Raw genomic sequence first — 21,451 nt, forward strand, 5'->3', positions numbered from 1 at the left:
CACATACATACACACATACACACATACATATACACAATCACATTCACATACACAATCACTTACATACACAATCACATACACAATCACATGTACACATACACAATCACATACATATACACATACACAATCACATACACAAACATATACACAATCACATACACACAATCACATACATATACACATACACACAATCACATACATATACACATACATATACACATATACACATACACATAAACACATACACAATCACATACACACATACATATACACATACACAATCACATACACAAAATCACATACATATACACATACACAATCACATACATATACACAATCACATACATATACACATACACACATACACAAACACATACATATACACAAACACATACACACATACACAATCACATACACAATCACATACACACATACACAATCACATACACAATCACATATACACATACACAATCACATATACACATACACAATCACATACACACAATCACATACACACATACACAATCACATACACACATACACAATCACATACATATACACAATCACATACATATACACAATCACATACACACATACACAATCACATACACAATCACATACACACAATCACATACATATACACAATCACATACACACATACACACTTACACAATCACATACATATACACACACAATCACATACACATACACAATCATATACACATACACAATCACATACACAATCACATACACATACACAATCACACACATACACACAATCACATACACATACATATACACATACACATACACACATACACAATCACATACATATACACATACACACATACATAAACACATACACACATACACAATCATATACACATACACAATCACATACACACATACACAATCACAATCATATACACATACACAATCACATATACATACACATACACAATCACATATATATACACATACACAATCACATACACATACACAATCACATACACACATACATATACACATACACACATACATATACATATACACAATCACGTACACACATACACAATCACATACACAATCACATACATATACACACATACACAATCACATACATATACACACATACACAATCACATACATATACACAATCACATACACACATACACAATCACATACATATATACATACACAATCACAATCACATACACAATCACATACATACACACATACACAATCACATACATACACACATACACAATCACATACACACATACACACATACACAATCACATACATATACATATACACAATCACATACACACATACACAATCATATACACAATCACATACACACATACACACATACATATACACAATCACATACACATACACATACACACATACACACATACATATACACAATCACATACACACATACACACATACATATACACAATCACATACACATACACACATACACACATACATATACACAATCACATACACAATCACATACATATACACACATACACACATACACAATCACATACACACATATACACATACACAATCACATACACACATACACAAACACATACACAATCACATACATATACACAATCACATACACAATCACATACACACATACACAATCACATACATATACACAGACACAATCACATACACAATCACATACACAAACACATAAACACATACACAATCACATACACATATACACAATCACATACATATACACATACACAATCACATACACACATACACAATCACATACATATACACACACACATACACAATCACATACACACATACACAATCACATACACACATACACAATCACACACACATACACAATCACATACATATACACAATCACATAGACAAGCACATACACACATACACAATCACATACATTTACACATACATACACAATCACATACACACAATCACATACATATACACACATACACAATCACATACACACATACACAATCACAATCACATACATATACACATACATATACACATACACACATACACAATAATATACACATACAAAACAACATACATACATACATACACACACACAAACACATACACAATCACGTACACATATACACTTACACAATCACATACACATACACAATCACATACATAATCACATACACACATACACAATCATACACACATACATATACACATATACAATCACATACATATACACATACATACACACATACACAATCACATACATATACACATACACAATCACATATACACATACACAATCACAAACACACATACATATACACATACATATACACATACACAATCACATACATACACACATACATATACACATACATATACACATACACAATCACATACACATACATATACACATACATATACACAATCACATACACAATCACAATCACATACACAATCACATACATACACACATACACAATCACATACATACACACATACACAATCACAATCACATACACACATACACAATCACATACATATACATATACACAATCACATACAGACATACACAATCATATACACAATCACATACACACATACACACATACATATACACAATCACATACACATACACAATCACATACACAATCACATACATATACACACATACACACATACACAATCACATACAATCACATACACAAACACATACACAATCACATACATATACACAATCACATACACACATACACAATCACATACACACATACACAATCACATACACAATCACATACACATATACCATCACATACATATACACATACATACACACATACACAATCGCATACATATACACATACACAATCACATATACACATACACAATCACAAACACATACATATACACATACATACACACATACATATACACATACACACATACATATACACATACATATACACAATCACATACATATACATATACACAATCACATACACAATCACATACACATACACAATCACATATACACAATCACATACACACATACACATACACAATCACATACATATACACATACACAATCACATACACAATCACATACACATATACCATCACATACATATACACATACATACACACATACACAATCGCATACATATACACATACACAATCACATATACACATACACAATCACAAACACATACATATACACATACATACAAACATACATATACACATACACACATACATATACACATACATATACACAATCACATACATATACATATACACAATCACATACACAATCACATACACATACACAATCACATATACACATACACAATCACATACACACATACACATACACATACACAATCACATACATATACACATACACAATCACATACACAATCACATACACAATCACATACATATACACATACACAATCACATACACATACACATACACACAATCACATATACACATACACAATCACATACATAAACACAATCATATACACAATCACATACACAATCACATATACACATACACAATCACATACACACATACACAATCACATACATATACACAATCACATACACACATACACAATCATATACACAATCACATACACACATACACAATCACATATACACATACATATACACATACACAATCACATATACACATACATATACACAATCACATACACAATCACATACACACATACACAATCACATAGACAATCACATACACACATACACAATCACATACACAATCACATACATATACACATACATACACACATACACAATCACATACACACAATCACATACACATACACACAATCACATATACACATACACAATCATATACACATACACAATCACATACACAATCACATATACAATCACATGCACATACACAATCACATACATACACACATACACAATCACACATACACAATCACATACACAAACACATACATATACACATACACAATCACATACACACATCCACAATCACATATACATACATATACAATCACATACACAATCACATACACAATCACATACACAATCACATACACACATACACAATCACAAACACACATACACAATCACATACATATACACATACACAATCGCATACACACATATACACAATCACATACATATACACATACACACATACATATACACAATCACATACACAATCACACACACATACACAATCACATACACAATCACATACACACATACACAATCACATACACACATACACAATCACATACACAATCACATATACACATACACAATCACATATACACATACACAATCACATATACACATACACAATCACATACACAGACATATACACAATCACATACACAATCAAATACACACATACACAATCACATACACAATCACATATACACAATCACATACATATACACAATCACATACACAAACATATACACATACACACATACACAATCACATACACACATACACAATCACATATACACATACACAATCACATACATATACACATACACAATCACATACATATACACACAATCACATACATATACACATACATAATCACATGCACAATCACATACACACAATCACATACACATACACACACAATCACATACACATACACACACATATACACATACACAATCATATACACATACACAATCACATACACACATACACAATCATATACACATACACAATCACATACATATACACATACACAATCACATACACAAAATCACATACATATACACATACACAATCACATACATATACACAATCACATACACACATACACAATCACATACATATACACATACACACACACACAAACACATACATATACACAAACACATACACACATACACAATCACATACATATACACAATCACATACACATACACACAATCACATACACACAATCACATACATATACACATACACAATCACATACACACATACACACTTACACAATCACATACATATACACACACAATCACATATACATACACAATCACATACACAATCACATACACACACATACACACAATCACATACACATACACAATCACATACATATACACATACATACACATACATATACACATACACAATCACATACACAATCACATACACACATACACAATCATATACACATACACATACACATACACAATCACATACACAATCACATACACACATACACAATCATATACACATACACAATCACATATATATACACATACACAATCACATACACATACACAATCACATACATATACACAATCACATACACACATACATATACACATACACAATCACATACACATACACAATCATATACACATACACAATCACATACATATACACAATCACATACATATACACAATCACATACACAATCACATACATAATCACATACATATACAATCACATACACAATCACATACACAATCACAATCATATACACATACACAATCACATATATATACACATACACAATCACATACACAATCACATACATATACACATACACAATCACATACACACATACACATACACAATCATATACACATACACAATCACATACATATACACAATCACATACACACATACACATACACAATCACATACATAATCACATACATATACACAATCACATACACATACACAATCATATACACAATCACATACACAATCACACACACACATACACAATCACATACACATACATATACACACACACATACACACATACACAATCACATACATAATCACATACATATACACAATCACATACACACATACATATACACATACACAATCACATACATATACACAATCATATACACAATCACAATCACATACATATACACATACATATACACATACACAATCACATACACAATCACACATATATACGTATACACATACACATACATATACAGAATCACATACATATACACATACACAATCACATACATATACACAATCACATACATAATCACATACATAATCACATACACATACATATACACAATCACATACATATACATATACACATACATATACACAATCACATACATATACACATACATACATACACATACATATACATATACACATACACAATCACATACACAATCACAATCATATACACAATCACATACACACATACACAATCATATACACATACACATACACAATCACATACACAATCACATACACACATACACAATCACAATCATATACACATACACAATCACATATATATACACATACACAATCACATACACATACACAATCACATACACATACACAATCACATACACACATACATATACACATACACACATACATATACACATACACAATCACATACACACATACACAATCACATACACACATACACAATCATATACACATACACAATCACATATACACATACACAATCATATACACATACACAATCACATACATATACATATACCCATACACAATCACATACACACAATCACATACATATACACATACATATACACAATCACATACACAATCACATACATATACACATACACAAACACATACACACATACATACACACAATCACATACATATACACACATACATTTACACATACACACAATCACATACACAATCACATACATATACACATACACAATCACATACACACATACACATACACAATCATATACACATACACAATCACATACATATACACAATCACATACACAATCACATACATATACACATACATACACATACACAATCACATACACAATCACACACATACACACATACATACACATACACAATCACATACACAATCACACACATACACAATCACATACACATACACAATCACATACACACAATCACATACACACACACACAATCACATACATACACAATCACATACACAATCACATACATATACACAATCACATACATATACACATACACAATCACATACACAATCACATACATATACACATACACAATCACATACACAATCACATACATACACACATACACAATCACATACATATACACATACACAATCACATACACACACACACAATCACATACACACATACACAATCACATACATATACACACAATCATACATATACACAATCATACATATACACAATCACATACATATACACAATCACATACATATACACATACACAATCACACATACACAATCACATACACACATTCACACATAGACACTGTGCTATAACTCACCCTTTCCCAGACAGTATGTGGTTGTCCCGCTGGCACCTCTCCAGCTTCTCCTGTGCCTCCTCGCGGAACCTCTCAGCTACAGAGACAGCGATGCGGAGATCTGACTGCAGCAGGGTCAGATCCTGCACCTCGCCCTGTGGGGTGACACAGTGATGGCATGATCGAGGAGCCGTGTAATCATTAGTGTAAGTGCTAATAGGGCTCTCTCATCCTAACACACAGCGGTAATCTAAGATTATCACAGCATTGCTCTCACCATCTCTACAGGGAGGAGGAGCTATATAATAAGAGGGGAGGAGCTTTATGGTGAGGGAGGAGGAGCTATGTAGTAAGAGAGGGACCAGTATAGTGAGGGAGATGGAGGAAGCTGTATAGTGAGAGAGGAGGAGCTATATAATGAGGGGTGGGGGGAGCAGTATACTGAGAGGTGGAGGCAGCTGTATAGTGATAGAGAAGGAGCTATATAATGAAGGGTGGGGGGAGCAGTATACTGAGGGAGGTGGAGGCAGCTGTATAGTGAGAGAGGAGTAGCTATATAATGAAGGGTGGGGGGAGTAGTATAGTGAGGGAGGTGGAGGCAACTGTATAATGAGAGAGGAGGAGCTGTATAATGAGGGGTGGGGGGAGCAGTATAGTGAGAGAGGAGGAGCTATATAATGAGGGGTGGAGGCAGCTGTATAGTGAGAGAGGAGAAGCTATATAATGAAGGGTGGGGGAAGCAGTAAAGTGAGGGAGGTGGAGGCAGCTGTATAGTGAGAGGAGGAGCTATATAATGAGGGGTGGGGGGAGCAGTATAGTGAGAGAGGAGGAGCTATATAATGAGGGGTGGGGGGAACAGTATAGTGAGAGAGGAGGAGCTATATAATGAGGGGTGGGGGGAGCAGTATAGTGAGGGAGGTGGAGGCAGCTGTATAGTGAGAGAGGAGGAGCTATATAATGAGGGGTGGGGGGAGCAGTATACTGAGAGGTGGAGGCAGCTGTATAGTGATAGAGAAGGAGCTATATAATGAAGGGTGGGGGGAGCAGTATACTGAGGGAGGTGGAGGCAGCTGTATAGTGAGAGAGGAGTAGCTATATAATGAAGGGTGGGGGGAGTAGTATAGTGAGGGAGGTGGAGGCAACTGTATAATGAGAGAGGAGGAGCTGTATAATGAGGGGTGGGGGGAGCAGTATAGTGAGAGAGGAGGAGCTATATAATGAGGGGTGGAGGCAGCTGTATAGTGAGAGAGGAGAAGCTATATAATGAAGGGTGGGGGAAGCAGTAAAGTGAGGGAGGTGGAGGCAGCTGTATAGTGAGAGGAGGAGCTATATAATGAGGGGTGGGGGGAGCAGTATAGTGAGAGAGGAGGAGCTATATAATGAGGGGTGGGGGGAACAGTATAGTGAGAGAGGAGGAGCTATATAATGAGGGGTGGGGGGAGCAGTATAGTGAGGGAGGTGGAGGCAGCTGTATAGTGAGAGAGGAGGAGCTATATAATGAGAGGTGGGGGGAGCAGTACAGTGAGAGAGGAGGAGCTATATAATGAGGGGTGGGGGGAGCAGTATAGTGAGAGAGGAGGAGCTATAAAATGAGAGGTGGGGGGGAGCAGTATAGTGAGGGAGGTGGAGGCAGCTGTATAGTGAGAGGAGGAGTTATATAACGAAGGGTGGGGGGAGCAGTATAGTGAGAGAGGAGGAGCTATATAATGAGGGGTGGGGGGAGCAGTATAGTGAGAGAGGTGGAGGCAGCTGTATAGTGAGAGAGGAGGAGCTATATAATGAAGGGTGGGGGGAGCAGTATAGTGAGAGAGGAGGAGCTATATAATGAAGGGTGGGGGAGCAGTATAGTGAGTGGAGGAGCTATATAATGAGGGGTGGGGGGAGCAGTATAGTGAGAGAGGAGGAGCTATAAAATGAGAGGTGGGGAGAGCAGTATAGTGAGGGAGGTGGAGGCAGCTGTATAGTGAGAGGAGGAGTTATATAACGAAGGGTGGGGGGAGCAGTATACTGAGGGAGGTGGAGGCAGCTGTATAGTGAGAGGAGGAGTTATATAAAGAGGGGTGGGGGAGCAGAATAGTGAGAGGAGGAGCTATATAATGAGGGGTGGGGGGAACAGTATAGTGAGGGAGGTGGAGGCAGCTGTACAGTGAGAGGAGGAGCTATATAATGAGGGGTGGGGGGAGCAGTATAGTGAGGGAGGTGGAGGCAGCTGTATAGTGATAGAGGAGGAGCTATATAATGAGGGGTGGGGGGAGCAGTATAGTGAGGGAGATGGAGGCAGCTGTATAGTGAGAGGAGGAGCTATATAATGAGGAGTGGGGGGAGCAGTATAGTGAGGGAGGTGGAGGCAGCTGTATAGTGAGAGAGGAGGAGCTATATAATGAGGGGAGGGGGAGCAGTATAGTGAGAGAGGAGCAGCTATATAATGAGGGGTGGGGATCCAGTATAGTGAGGGAGGTGGAGGCAGCTGTATAGTGAGATAGGAGGAGCTATATAATGAGGGGTGGGGGAGCAGTATAGTGAGAGAGGAGGAGCTATATAATGAAGGGTGGGGGGAGCAGTATAGTGAGAGAGGAGGAGCTATATAATGAGGGGTGGGGGGAGCAGTATACTGAGAGGTGGAGGCAGCTGTATAGTGATAGAGAAGGAGCTATATAATGAAGGGTGGGGGGAGCAGTATACTGAGGGAGGTGGAGGCAGCTGTATAGTGAGAGAGGAGTAGCTATATAATGAAGGGTGGGGGGAGTAGTATAGTGAGGGAGGTGGAGGCAACTGTATAATGAGAGAGGAGGAGCTGTATAATGAGGGGTGGGGGGAGCAGTATAGTGAGAGAGGAGGAGCTATATAATGAGGGGTGGAGGCAGCTGTATAGTGAGAGAGGAGAAGCTATATAATGAAGGGTGGGGGAAGCAGTAAAGTGAGGGAGGTGGAGGCAGCTGTATAGTGAGAGGAGGAGCTATATAATGAGGGGTGGGGGGAGCAGTATAGTGAGAGAGGAGGAGCTATATAATGAAGGGTGGGGGAGCAGTATAGTGAGAGAGGAGGAGCTATTGAATGAAGGGTGGGGGGAGCAGTAAAGTGAGGGAGGTGGAGGCAGCTGTATAGTGAAAGAGAAGGAGCTATATAATGAGGGGTGGGGGGAGCAGTATAGTGAGAGGAGGAGCTATATAATGAGGGGTGGGGGGAGCAGTATAGTGAGGGAGGTGGAGGCAGCTGTATAGTGAGAGAGGAGGAGCTATATAATGAGGGGAGGGGGAGCAGTATAGTGAGGGAGGAGGAGCTATATAATGAGGGGTGGGGGAGCTGTATAGTGAGAGAGGAGGAGCTATATAATGAGGGGTGGGGGGAGCAGTATACTGAGGGAGGTGGAGGCAGCTGTATAGTGAGAGAGGAGGAGCTATATAATGAGGGGAGGGGGAGCAGTATAGTTAGGGAGGTGGAGGCAGCTGTATAGTGAGAGAGGAGGAGCTATATAATGAGGGAAGGGGGAGCAGTATAGTGAGGGAGGAGGAGCTATATAATGAGGGGTGGGGGAGCTGTATAGTGAGAGAGGAGGAGCGATATAATGAGGGGTGGGGGGAGCAGTATACTGAGGGAGGTGGAGGCAGCTGTATAGTGAGAGAGGAGGAGCTATATAATGAGGGGAGGGGGAGCAGTATAGTGAGGGAGGTGGAGGCAGCTGTATAGTGAGAGAGGAGGAGCTATATAATGAGGGGAGGGGGAGCAGTATAGTGAGGGAGGAGGAGCTATATAATGAGGGGTGGGGGAGCAGTATAGTGAGAGAGGAGGAGCGATATAATGAGGGGTGGGGGGAGCAGTATACTGAGGTAGATGGAGGCAGCTGTATAGTGAGAGGAGGAGCTATATAATGAGGGGTGGGGGGAGCAGTATACTGAGGGAGGTGGAGGCAGCTGTATAGTGATAGAGGAGGAGCTATATAATGAGGGGTGGGGGGAGCAGTATAGTGAGGGAGGTGGAGGCAGCTGGATAGTGAGAGGAGGAGCTATATAATGAGGGGTGGGGGGAGCAGTATAGTGAGGGAGGTGGAGGCAGCTGTATAGTGATAGAGGAGGAGCTATATAATGAAAGGTGGAGGCAACTGTATAGTGAGAGGAGGAGCTATATAATGAGGGGTGGGGGGAGCAGTATAGTGAGAGAGGAGGAGCAATATAATGAAGGGTGGCGGGAGCAGTATAGTGAGGGAGGTGGAGGCAGCTGCATAGTGAGAGAGGAGGAGCTATATAATGAGGGGAGGGGGAGCAGTATAGTGAGGGAGGAGGAGCTATATAATGAGGGGTGGGGGGGCTGTATAGTGAGAGAGGAGGAGCTATTTAATGAGGGGTGGGGGGAGCAGTATACTGAGGGAGGTGGAGGCAGCTGTATAGTGAGAGAGGAGGAGCTATATAATGAGGGGTGGGGGGAGCAGTATAGTGAGGGAGATGGAGGCAGCTGTATAGCGAGAGAGGAGGAGCTATATAATGAAGGGTGGGGGGAGCAGTATAGTGAGGGAGGTGGAGGCAGCTGTATAGTGAGAGAGGAGGAGCTATATAATCAGGGGTGGGGGGAGCTGTATAATGAGAGAGGAGGAGCAATATAATGAGAGGTGGGGGGAGCAGTATAGTGAGAGAGGAGGAGCTATATAATGAGGGGTGGGGGGAGCAGTATAGTGAGAGAGGAGGAGCTATATACTGAGGGGTGGGGGGAGCAGTATAGTGAGGGAGGTGGAGGCAGCTGTATAGTGATAGAGGAGGAGCTATATAATGAGGGGTGGGGGAGCAGTATAGTGAGAGGAGGAGCTATATAATGAAGGGTGGGGGGAGCAGTATAGTGAGAGAGAAGGAGCTATATAATGAGGGGTGGGGAGAGCTGTATAGTGAGGGAGGTGGAGGCAGCTGTATAGTGAGAGAGGAGGAGCTATATAATGAGGGGTGGGGGGAGCAGTATACTGAGGGAGGTGGAGGCAGCTGTATAGTGATAGAGGAGGAGCTATATAATGAGGGGTGGGGGGAGCAGTATAGTGAGGGAGGTGGAGGCAGCTGTATAGTGAGAGAGGAGGAGCTATATAATCATGGGTGGGGGAGCTGTATAGTGAGAGAGGAGGAGCTATATAATGAGGGGTGGGGGGAGCAGTATAGTGAGAGGAGGAGCTATATAATGAGGGGTGGGGGGAGCTGTATAGTGAGAGGAGGAGCTATATAATCAGGGGTGGGGGGAACTGTATAGTGAGGGAGGTGGAGGCAGCTGTATAGTGAGAGGAGGAGCTATATAATGAGGGGAGGGGGAGCAGTATAGTGAGAGGAGGAGCTATATTGTGAGAGAGGAGGAGCTATATAATGAGGGATGGTGGAGCAGTATAGTGAGGACACTTTAGTTGTTGTCTGACCTGAAGCTCATATATCCTCTGCTTTAAGTTGAGATTTTCTGTTTCCAGTCGATAGACACAATCTGAGAAAGCAATAGAGCAGTACTGAGTATATACTGTATGGCCGACGCCACAGATACAGAACAAACTAGAATACTGAGACAGAAGAGAATCTGTGACGTGATTACCTGACATCACTATTATTACAGGGGTGCTACATGACGTGTGATTACCTGACATCACTATTATTATTACAGGGGTGCTACATGACGTGTGATTACCTGACATCACTATTATTATTACAGGGGTGCTATGTGACGTGATTACCTGACATCACTATTATTACAGGGGTGCTACGTGATGTGTGATTACCTGACATCACTATTATTATTACAAGGGTGCTAAGTAACGTGTGATTACCTGACATCACTATTATTACAGGGGTGCTACGTGATGTGTGATTACCTGACATCACTATTATTATTACAGGGGTGCTAAGTAACGTGTGATTACCTGACATCACTATCATTATTACAGGGGTGCTACGTGATGTGTGATTACCTGACATCACTATTATTATTACAGGGGTGCTATGTGACGTGATTACCTGACATCACTATTATTATTACAGGGGTGCTACGTAACGTGTGATTACCTGACATCACTATTATTATTACAGGGGTGCTAAGTAACGTGTGATTACCTGACATCACTATTATTACAGGGGTGCTACGTGATGTGTGATTACCTGACATCACTATTATTATTACAGGGGTGCTAAGTAACGTGTGATTACCTGACATCACTATCATTATTACAGGGGTTCTACGTGATGTGTGATTACCTGACATCACTATTATTATTACAGGGGTGCTATGTGACGTGATTACCTGACATCACTATTATTATTACAGGGGGTGCTACGTGACGTGTGATTACCTGACATCACTATTATTATTACAGGGGTGCTACGTAACGTGTGATTACTTGACATCACTATTATTATTACAGGGGGTGCTACGTGACGTGTGATTACCTGACATCACTATTATTATTACAGGGGGTGCTACGTGACGTGTGATTACCTGACATCACTATTATTATTACAGGGGGTGCTACATGACGTGTGATTACTTGACATCACTATTATTATTACAGGGGGTGCTACATGACGTGTGATTACCTGACATCACTATTATTACAGGGGTGCTACGTGACGTGTGATTACCTGACATCACTATTATTATTACAGGGGTGCTAAGTAACGTGTGATTACCTGACATCACTATTATTATTACAGGGGTGCTACGTAACGTGTGATTACCTGACATCACTATTATTATTACAGGGGTGCTACGTGACGTGTGATTACCTGACATCACTATTATTATTACAGGGGTGCTTTGTGACGTGTGATTACCTGACATCACTATTATTATTACAGGGGGTTCTACGTGACGTGTGATTACCTGACATCACTATTATTATTACAGGGGGTGCTACGTGACGTGTGATTACCTGACATCACTATCATTATTACAGGGGAGCTATGTTACGTGTTTTTACCGGTCATCACTATTATTATTACAGGGGTGCTTTGTGACGTGTGATTACCTGACATCACTATTATTATTACAGGGGTGCTACGTAATGTGTGATTACCTGACATCACTATTATTATTACAGGGGAGGTATGTGATGTGTGATTACCTGACATCACTATTATTATTACAGGGGAGGTATGTGATGTGTGATTACCTGACATCACTATTATTATTACAGGGGTGCTACGTGACGTGTGATTACCTGACATCACTATTATTATTACAGGGGAGCTATGTGATGTGTGATTACCTGACATCACTATTATTATTACAGGGGTGCTACGTGACGTGTGATTACCTGACATCACTATTATTATTACAGGGGAGGTATGTGATGTGTGATTACCTGACATCACTATTATTATTACAGGGGTGCTACGTGACGTGTGATTACCTGACATCACTATTATTATTACAGGGGAGCTATGTGATGTGTGATTACCTGACATCACTATTATTATTACAAGGGTGCTACGTGACGTGTGATTACCTGACATCACTATTATTATTACAGGGGTGCTACGTGACGTGTGATTACCTGACATCACTATTATTATTACAGGGGTGCTATGTGACATGTGATTACCTGACATCACTATTATTATTACAGGGGTGCTATGTGACATGTGATTACCTGACATCACTATTATTATTACAGGGGTGCTACGTGACGTGTGATTACCTAACATCACTATTATAATTACAGGGGAGGTATGTGACTTGTCAGTTACATAATAGCCGCTAATGTTGTTTATCTGTAAGGCGCCACAGAACCCTGAGGAAAATCCTACATGAAGCAAATCATATAGTCTTCATTCTAGCACCTGCACCTGTCACACCCTGTGCCCTTCCTCTATCCTGCCTGGGGGGGAGACTGGAGTTACCCTGGGGTAGTGTCAGTAGTGATCATTCTAGCACCCTGCACCTGTCACACCCTGTGCCCTTCCTCTATCCTGCCTGGGGGGAGACTGGAGTTACCCTGGGGCAGTGTCAGTAGTGATCATTCTAGCACCCTGCACCTGTCACACCCTGTGCCCTTCCTCTATCCTGCCTGGGGGGGGGGGGGGGGGGCTGGAGTTACCCTGGGGCAGTGTCAGTAGTGATCATTCTAGCACCCTGCACCTGTCACACCCTGTGCCCTTCCTCTATCCTGCCTGGGGGGAGACTGGAGTTACCCTGGGGCAGTGTCAGTAGTGATCATTCTAGCACCCTGCACCTGTCACACCCTGTGCCCTTCCTCTATCCTGCCTGGGGGGGGGGGAGACTGGAGTTACCCTGGGGTAGTGTCAGTAGTGATCATTCTAGCACCCTGCACCTGTCACACTCTGTGCCCTTCCTCTATCCTGCCTGGGGGGAGACTGGAGTTACCCTGGGGTAGTGTCAGTAGTGATCATTCTAGCACCCTGCACCTGTCACACCCTGTGCCCTTCCTCTATCCTGCCTGGGGGGGGAGACTGGAGTTACCCTGGGGTAGTGTCAGTAGTGATCATTCTAGCACCCTGCACCTGTCACACCCTGTGCCCTTCCTCTATCCTGCCTGGGGGGAGACTGGAGTTACCCTGGGGTAGTGTCAGTAGTGATCATTCTAGCACCCTGCACCTGTCACACCCTGTGCCCTTCCTCTATCCTGCCTGGGGGGGAGACTGGAGTTACCCTGGGGTAGTGTCAGTAGTGATCATTCTAGCACCCTGCACCTGTCACACCCTGTGCCCTTCCTCTATCCTGCCTGGGGGGGGAGACTGGAGTTACCCTGGGGTAGTGTCAGTAGTGATCATTCTAGCACCCTGCACCTGTCACACCCTGTGCCCTTCCTCTATCCTGCCTGGGGGGAGACTGGAGTTACCCTGGGGTAGTGTCAGTAGTGATCATTCTAGCACCCTGCACCTGTCACACCCTGTGCCCTTCCTCTATCCTGCCTGGGGGGGAGACTGGAGTTACCCTGGGGTAGTGTCAGTAGTGATCATTCTAGCACCCTGCACCTGTCACACCCTGTGCCCTTCCTCTATCCTGCCTGGGGGGGGAGACTGGAGTTACCCAGGGGCAGTGTCAGTAGTGATCATTCTAGCACCCTGCACCTGTCACACCCTGTGCCCTTCCTCTATCCTGCCTGGGGGGGAGACTGGAGTTACCCTGGGGTAGTGTCAGTAGTGATCATTCTAGCACCCTGCACCTGTCACACCCTGTGCCCTTCCTCTATCCTGCCTGGGGGGGGAGACTGGAGTTACCCTGGGGCAGTGTCAGTAGTGATCATTCTGGCACCCTGCACCTGTCACACCCTGTGCCCTTCCTCTATCCTGCCTGGGGGGGGGGGGAGACTGGAGTTACCCTGGGGCAGTGTCAGTAGTGATCATTCTGGCACCCTGCACCTGTCACACCCTGTGCCCTTCCTCTATCCTGCCTGGGGGGAGACTGGAGTTACCCTGGGGCAGTGTCAGTAGTGATCATTCTAGCACCCTGCTCCTGTCACACCCTGTGCCCTTCCTCTATCCTGCCTGGGGGGGGGAGAGACTGGAGTTACCCTGGGGTAGTGTCAGTAGTGATCATTCTAGCACCCTGCACCTGTCACACCCTGTGCCCTTCCTCTATCCCACCTGGGGGGGAGACTGGAGTTACCCTGGGGTAGTGTCAGTAGTGATCATTCTAGCACCAGTCTCTCTCTCTCTCTCTGGCGGTGCAGGTGAGCAGTCTCTGAGCGCCCCCTCTCTCTCTCTCTCTCTCTCTGGCGGTGCAGTTGAGCAGTCTCTGAGCGCCCCCTCTCTCTCTCTCTCTGGCGGTGCAGTTGAGCAGTCTCTGAGCGCCCCCCTCTCTCTCTCTCTCTCTCTCTGGCGGTACAGGTGAGCAGTCTCTGAGCGCCCCCTCTCTCTCTCTCTCTCTGGCGGTTCAGTTGAGCAGTCTCTGAGCGCCCCCTCTCTCTCTCTCTCTGGCGGTGCAGTTGAGCAGTCTCTGAGCGCCCCTCTCTCTCTCTGGCGGTGCAGTTGAGCAGTCTCTGAGCGCCCCCCTCTCTCTCTCTCTCTGGCGGTGCGGGTGAGCAGTCTCTGAGCGCCCCCCTCTCTCTCTGGCGGTGCAGGTGAGCAGTCTCTGAGCGCCCCCCTCTCTCTCTGGCGGTGCAGGTGAGCAGTCTCTGAGCGCCCCCCTCTCTCTCTGGCGGTGCAGGTGAGCAGTCTCTGAGCGCCCCCCTCTCTCTCTGGCGGTGCAGGTGAGCAGTCTCTGAGCGCCCCCCTCTCTCTCTGGCGGTGCAGGTGAGCAGTCTCTGAGCGCCCCCCTCTCTCTCTGGCGGTGCAGGTGAGCAGTCTCTGAGCGCCCCCCTCTCTCTCTGGCGGTGCAGTTGAGCAGTTTCTCTCTCTCTTTCTCTCTCTTTTTTTTCCGGAACAGTGGATCTCTGGGAGCATGGCATCTCCTCATGTGCCCGGCGGCCTGCCCAGCACATGAGCAGAGACAGAGAGAGGGGTATGATAATTGGGTGCAGGGTCTGTGATGGGGATACCCTGCACCCATTATAGATACACTATTGAATATATAGCCAGAAACCTCTATTTTAAACCCCACTTCCCTGCTGTCCCTTGGAGTATGTGTGGGTGATATAAATGGCGTGCCTAAAGTATCTGGCCATGCTGGTACTTGTAATGCATCTTGCATCCTCCTTCCTGCAGAGCATCTCGTCTTTGTAATCTTTACTGCAGAACCAATATTCTCATTTCAACAGAACATTTTACCTCTAATCTCTGGTCTGTAAAGCACCTTACTAGTATTTTTACCATCATTAGTGAAGAACATCACACTTACAGCCTTGTTTCTGCAGAACATCTCACCTTTAACATCCTTCCATCTACGTGCTACATTTCTGCTAAATAATGGCTGAAGTTATCTCACCTGGCAGTCTCTCGCTCTCCTCTTGTTGGGGTCTCCTGGATTCCAGCACTCCTGTGTGACCCAATCTGCCTTGTGTACCTTTCCCACAGTCCTGCAGGTCATCCTGTCAGTGATCAATCAGAGATGTCACATTCCTCATACTGTCTCTCTGTCCTCATACTGTCTGTCCTCATACTGTCTCTCAGTCCTCATACTGTCTCTCTGTCCTCATACTGTCTGTCCTCATACTGTCTCTCTGTCCTCATACTGTCTGTCCTCATACTGTCTCTCTGTCCTCATACTGTCTGTCCTCATACTGTCTCTCAGTCCTCATACTGTCTCTCTGTCCTCATACTGTCTCTCTGTCCTCATACTGTCTCTCTGTCCTCACACTGTCTCTCTGTCCTCACACTGTCTGTCCTCATACTGTCTCTCTGTCCTCATACTGTCTGTCCTCATACTGTCTCTCTGTCCTCATACTGTCTCTCTGTCCTCATACTGTCTGTCCTCATACTGTCTGTCCTTATACTGTCTCTCTCTGTCCTCATACTGTCTGTCCTCATACTGTCTCTCTCTGTCCTCATACTGTCTGTCCTCATACTGTCTCTCTGTCCTCACACTGTCTCTCTGTCCTCATACTGTCTCTCTGTCCTCATACTGTCTCTCTGTCCTCACACTGTCTCTCTGTCCTCATACTGTCTCTCTGTCCTCACACTGTCTCTCTGTCCTCACACTGTCTGTCCTCATACTGTCTCTCTGTCCTCACACTGTCTCTCTGTCCTCATACTGTCTCTCTGTCCTCACACTGTCTCTCTGTCCTCACACTGTCTCTCTGTCCTCACACTGTCTCTCTGTCCTCACACTGTCTCTCTGTCCTCACACTGTCTGTCCTCATACTGTCTCTCTGTCCTCACACTGTCTCTCTGTCCTCATACTGTCTCTCTGTCCTCATACTGTCTCTCTGTCCTCATACTGTCTCTCTGTCCTCATACTGTCTGTCCTTATACTGTCTCTCTCTGTCCTCATACTGTCTCTCTGTCCTCATACTGTCTGTCCTTATACTGTCTCTCTCTGTCCTCACACTGTCTCTCTGTCCTCACACTGTCTCTCTGTCCTCACACTGTCTCTCTGTCCTCACACTGTCTGTCCTCATACTGTCTCTCTGTCCTCATACTGTCTGTCCTCATACTGTCTCTCTCTGTCCTCATACTGTCTGTCCTCATACTGTCTCTCTGTCCTCATACTGTCTGTCCTTATACTGTCTCTCTGTCCTCATACTGTCTGTCCTCATACTGTCTCTCTGTCCTCACACTGTCTCTCTGTCCTCATACTGTCTGTCCTTATACTGTCTCTCTCTGTCCTCATACTGTCTCTCTGTCCTCACACTGTCTCTCTGTCCTCACACTGTCTGTCCTCATACTGTCTCTCTCTGTCCTCACACTGTCTCTCTGTCCTCACACTGTCTCTCTGTCCTCATACTGTCTGTCCTCATACTGTCTCTCTCTGTCCTCATACTGTCTGTCCTCATACTGTCTCTCTGTCCTCATACTGTCTCTCTGTCCTCATACTGTCTGTCCTCATACTGTCTCTCTCTGTCCTCATACTGTCTCTCTCTGTCCTCATACTGTCTCTCTCTGTCCTCATACTGTCTCTCTCTGTCCTCATACTGTCTCTCTCTGTCCTCATACTGTCTCTCTCTGTCCTCATACTGTCTCTCTGTCCTCATACTGTCTCTCTGTCCTCATACTGTCTCTCTGTCCTCATACTGTCTCTCTGTCCTCATACTGTCTCTCTGTCCTTATACTGTCTCTCTGTCCTCATACTGTCTGTCCTCATACTGTCTCTCTGTCCTCATACTGTCTCTCTGTCCTCATACTGTCTCTCTGTCCTCATACTGTCTGTCCTTATACTGTCTCTCTGTCCTCATACTGTCTGTCCTTATACTGTCTCTCTCTGTCCTCATACTGTCTCTCTGTCCTCATACTGTCTCTCTGTCCTCATACTGTCTCTCTCTGTCCTCATACTGTCTGTCCTCATACTGTCTCTCTGTCCTCACACTGTCTCTCTGTCCTCATACTGTCTGTCCTTATACTGTCTCTCTGTCCTCATACTGTCTGTCCTTATACTGTCTCTCTGTCCTCATACTGTCTCTCTGTCCTCATACTGTCTCTCTGTCCTCATACTGTCTCTCTGTCCTCATACTGTCTCTCTGTCCTCATACTGTCTCTCTGTCCTCATACTCTCTGTCCTCATACTGTCTCTCAGTCCTCATACTGTCTCTCTGTCCTCATACTGTCTCTCTGTCCTCATACTGTCTCTCTGTCCTCATACTGTCTCTCTGTCCTCATACTGTCTCTCTCTGTCCTCATACTGTCTCTCTCTGTCCTCATACTGTCTCTCTCTGTCCTCATACTGTCTCTCTCTGTCCTCATACTGTCTCTCTCTGTCCTCATACTGTCTCTCTCTGTCCTCATACTGTCTCTCTCTGTCCTCATACTGTCTGTCCTCATACTGTCTCTCTGTCCTCATACTGTCTCTCTGTCCTCATACTGTCTGTCCTTATACTGTCTCTCTCTGTCCTCACACTGTCTCTCTGTCCTCATACTGTCTGTCCTCATACTGTCTCTCTGTCCTCATACTGTCTGTCCTCATACTGTCTGTCCTCATACTGTCTCTCTCTGTCCTCATACTGTCTGTCCTCATACTGTCTGTCCTCATACTGTCTGTCCTCATACTGTCTGTCTGTCCTCATACTGTCTCTCTGTCCTCATACTGTCTCTCTGTCCTCACACTGTCTCTCTGTCCTCATGCTGTCTCTCTGTCCTCATGCTGTCTCTCTGTCCTCATACTGTCTCTCTGTCCTCATACTGTCTCTCTGTCCTCATACTGTCTGTCCTCATACTGTCTCTCTGTCCTCATACTGTCTGTCCTCATACTGTCTCTCTGTCCTCATACTGTCTGTCCTCATACTGTCTCTCTGTCCTCATACTGTCTGTCCTCATACTGTCTCTCTGTCCTCACACTGTCTCTCTGTCCTCATACTGTCTGTCCTTATACTGTCTCTCTCTGTCCTCATACTGTCTCTCTGTCCTCACACTGTCTCTCTGTCCTCACACTGTCTGTCCTCATACTGTCTCTCTCTGTCCTCACACTGTCTCTCTGTCCTCACACTGTCTCTCTGTCCTCATACTGTCTGTCCTCATACTGTCTCTCTCTGTCCTCATACTGTCTGTCCTCATACTGTCTCTCTGTCCTCATACTGTCTCTCTGTCCTCATACTGTCTGTCCTTACACTGTCTCTCTGTCCTCATACTGTC

At 43.7% G+C, this 21,451-nt stretch overlaps 1 protein-coding gene across 1 annotated transcript in view; it reads right to left on the reverse strand.

Annotated features, from left to right (window-relative positions):
• LOC148453778 (uncharacterized) overlaps positions 1-21,451 on the reverse strand; it is a 116,697-nt gene that overhangs the window by 40,103 nt on the left and 55,143 nt on the right. The window contains exons 4-6 of the mRNA XM_088461721.1: positions 18,156-18,258; positions 12,703-12,764; positions 7,341-7,474 (exon numbers count right to left, since the gene is read on the reverse strand). Coding sequence (XP_088317847.1) covers positions 7,341-7,474; positions 12,703-12,764; positions 18,156-18,258 — 299 coding nt within the window. The remainder of the gene's footprint in view (positions 1-7,340; positions 7,475-12,702; positions 12,765-18,155; positions 18,259-21,451) is intronic.

The sequence above is a fragment of the Taudactylus pleione genome, unplaced genomic scaffold, assembly GCF_031769625.1.
Source record: "Taudactylus pleione unplaced genomic scaffold, aTauple2 ptg001090l, whole genome shotgun sequence".
In the NCBI taxonomy this organism is placed as follows: domain Eukaryota; kingdom Metazoa; phylum Chordata; class Amphibia; order Anura; family Myobatrachidae; genus Taudactylus; species Taudactylus pleione.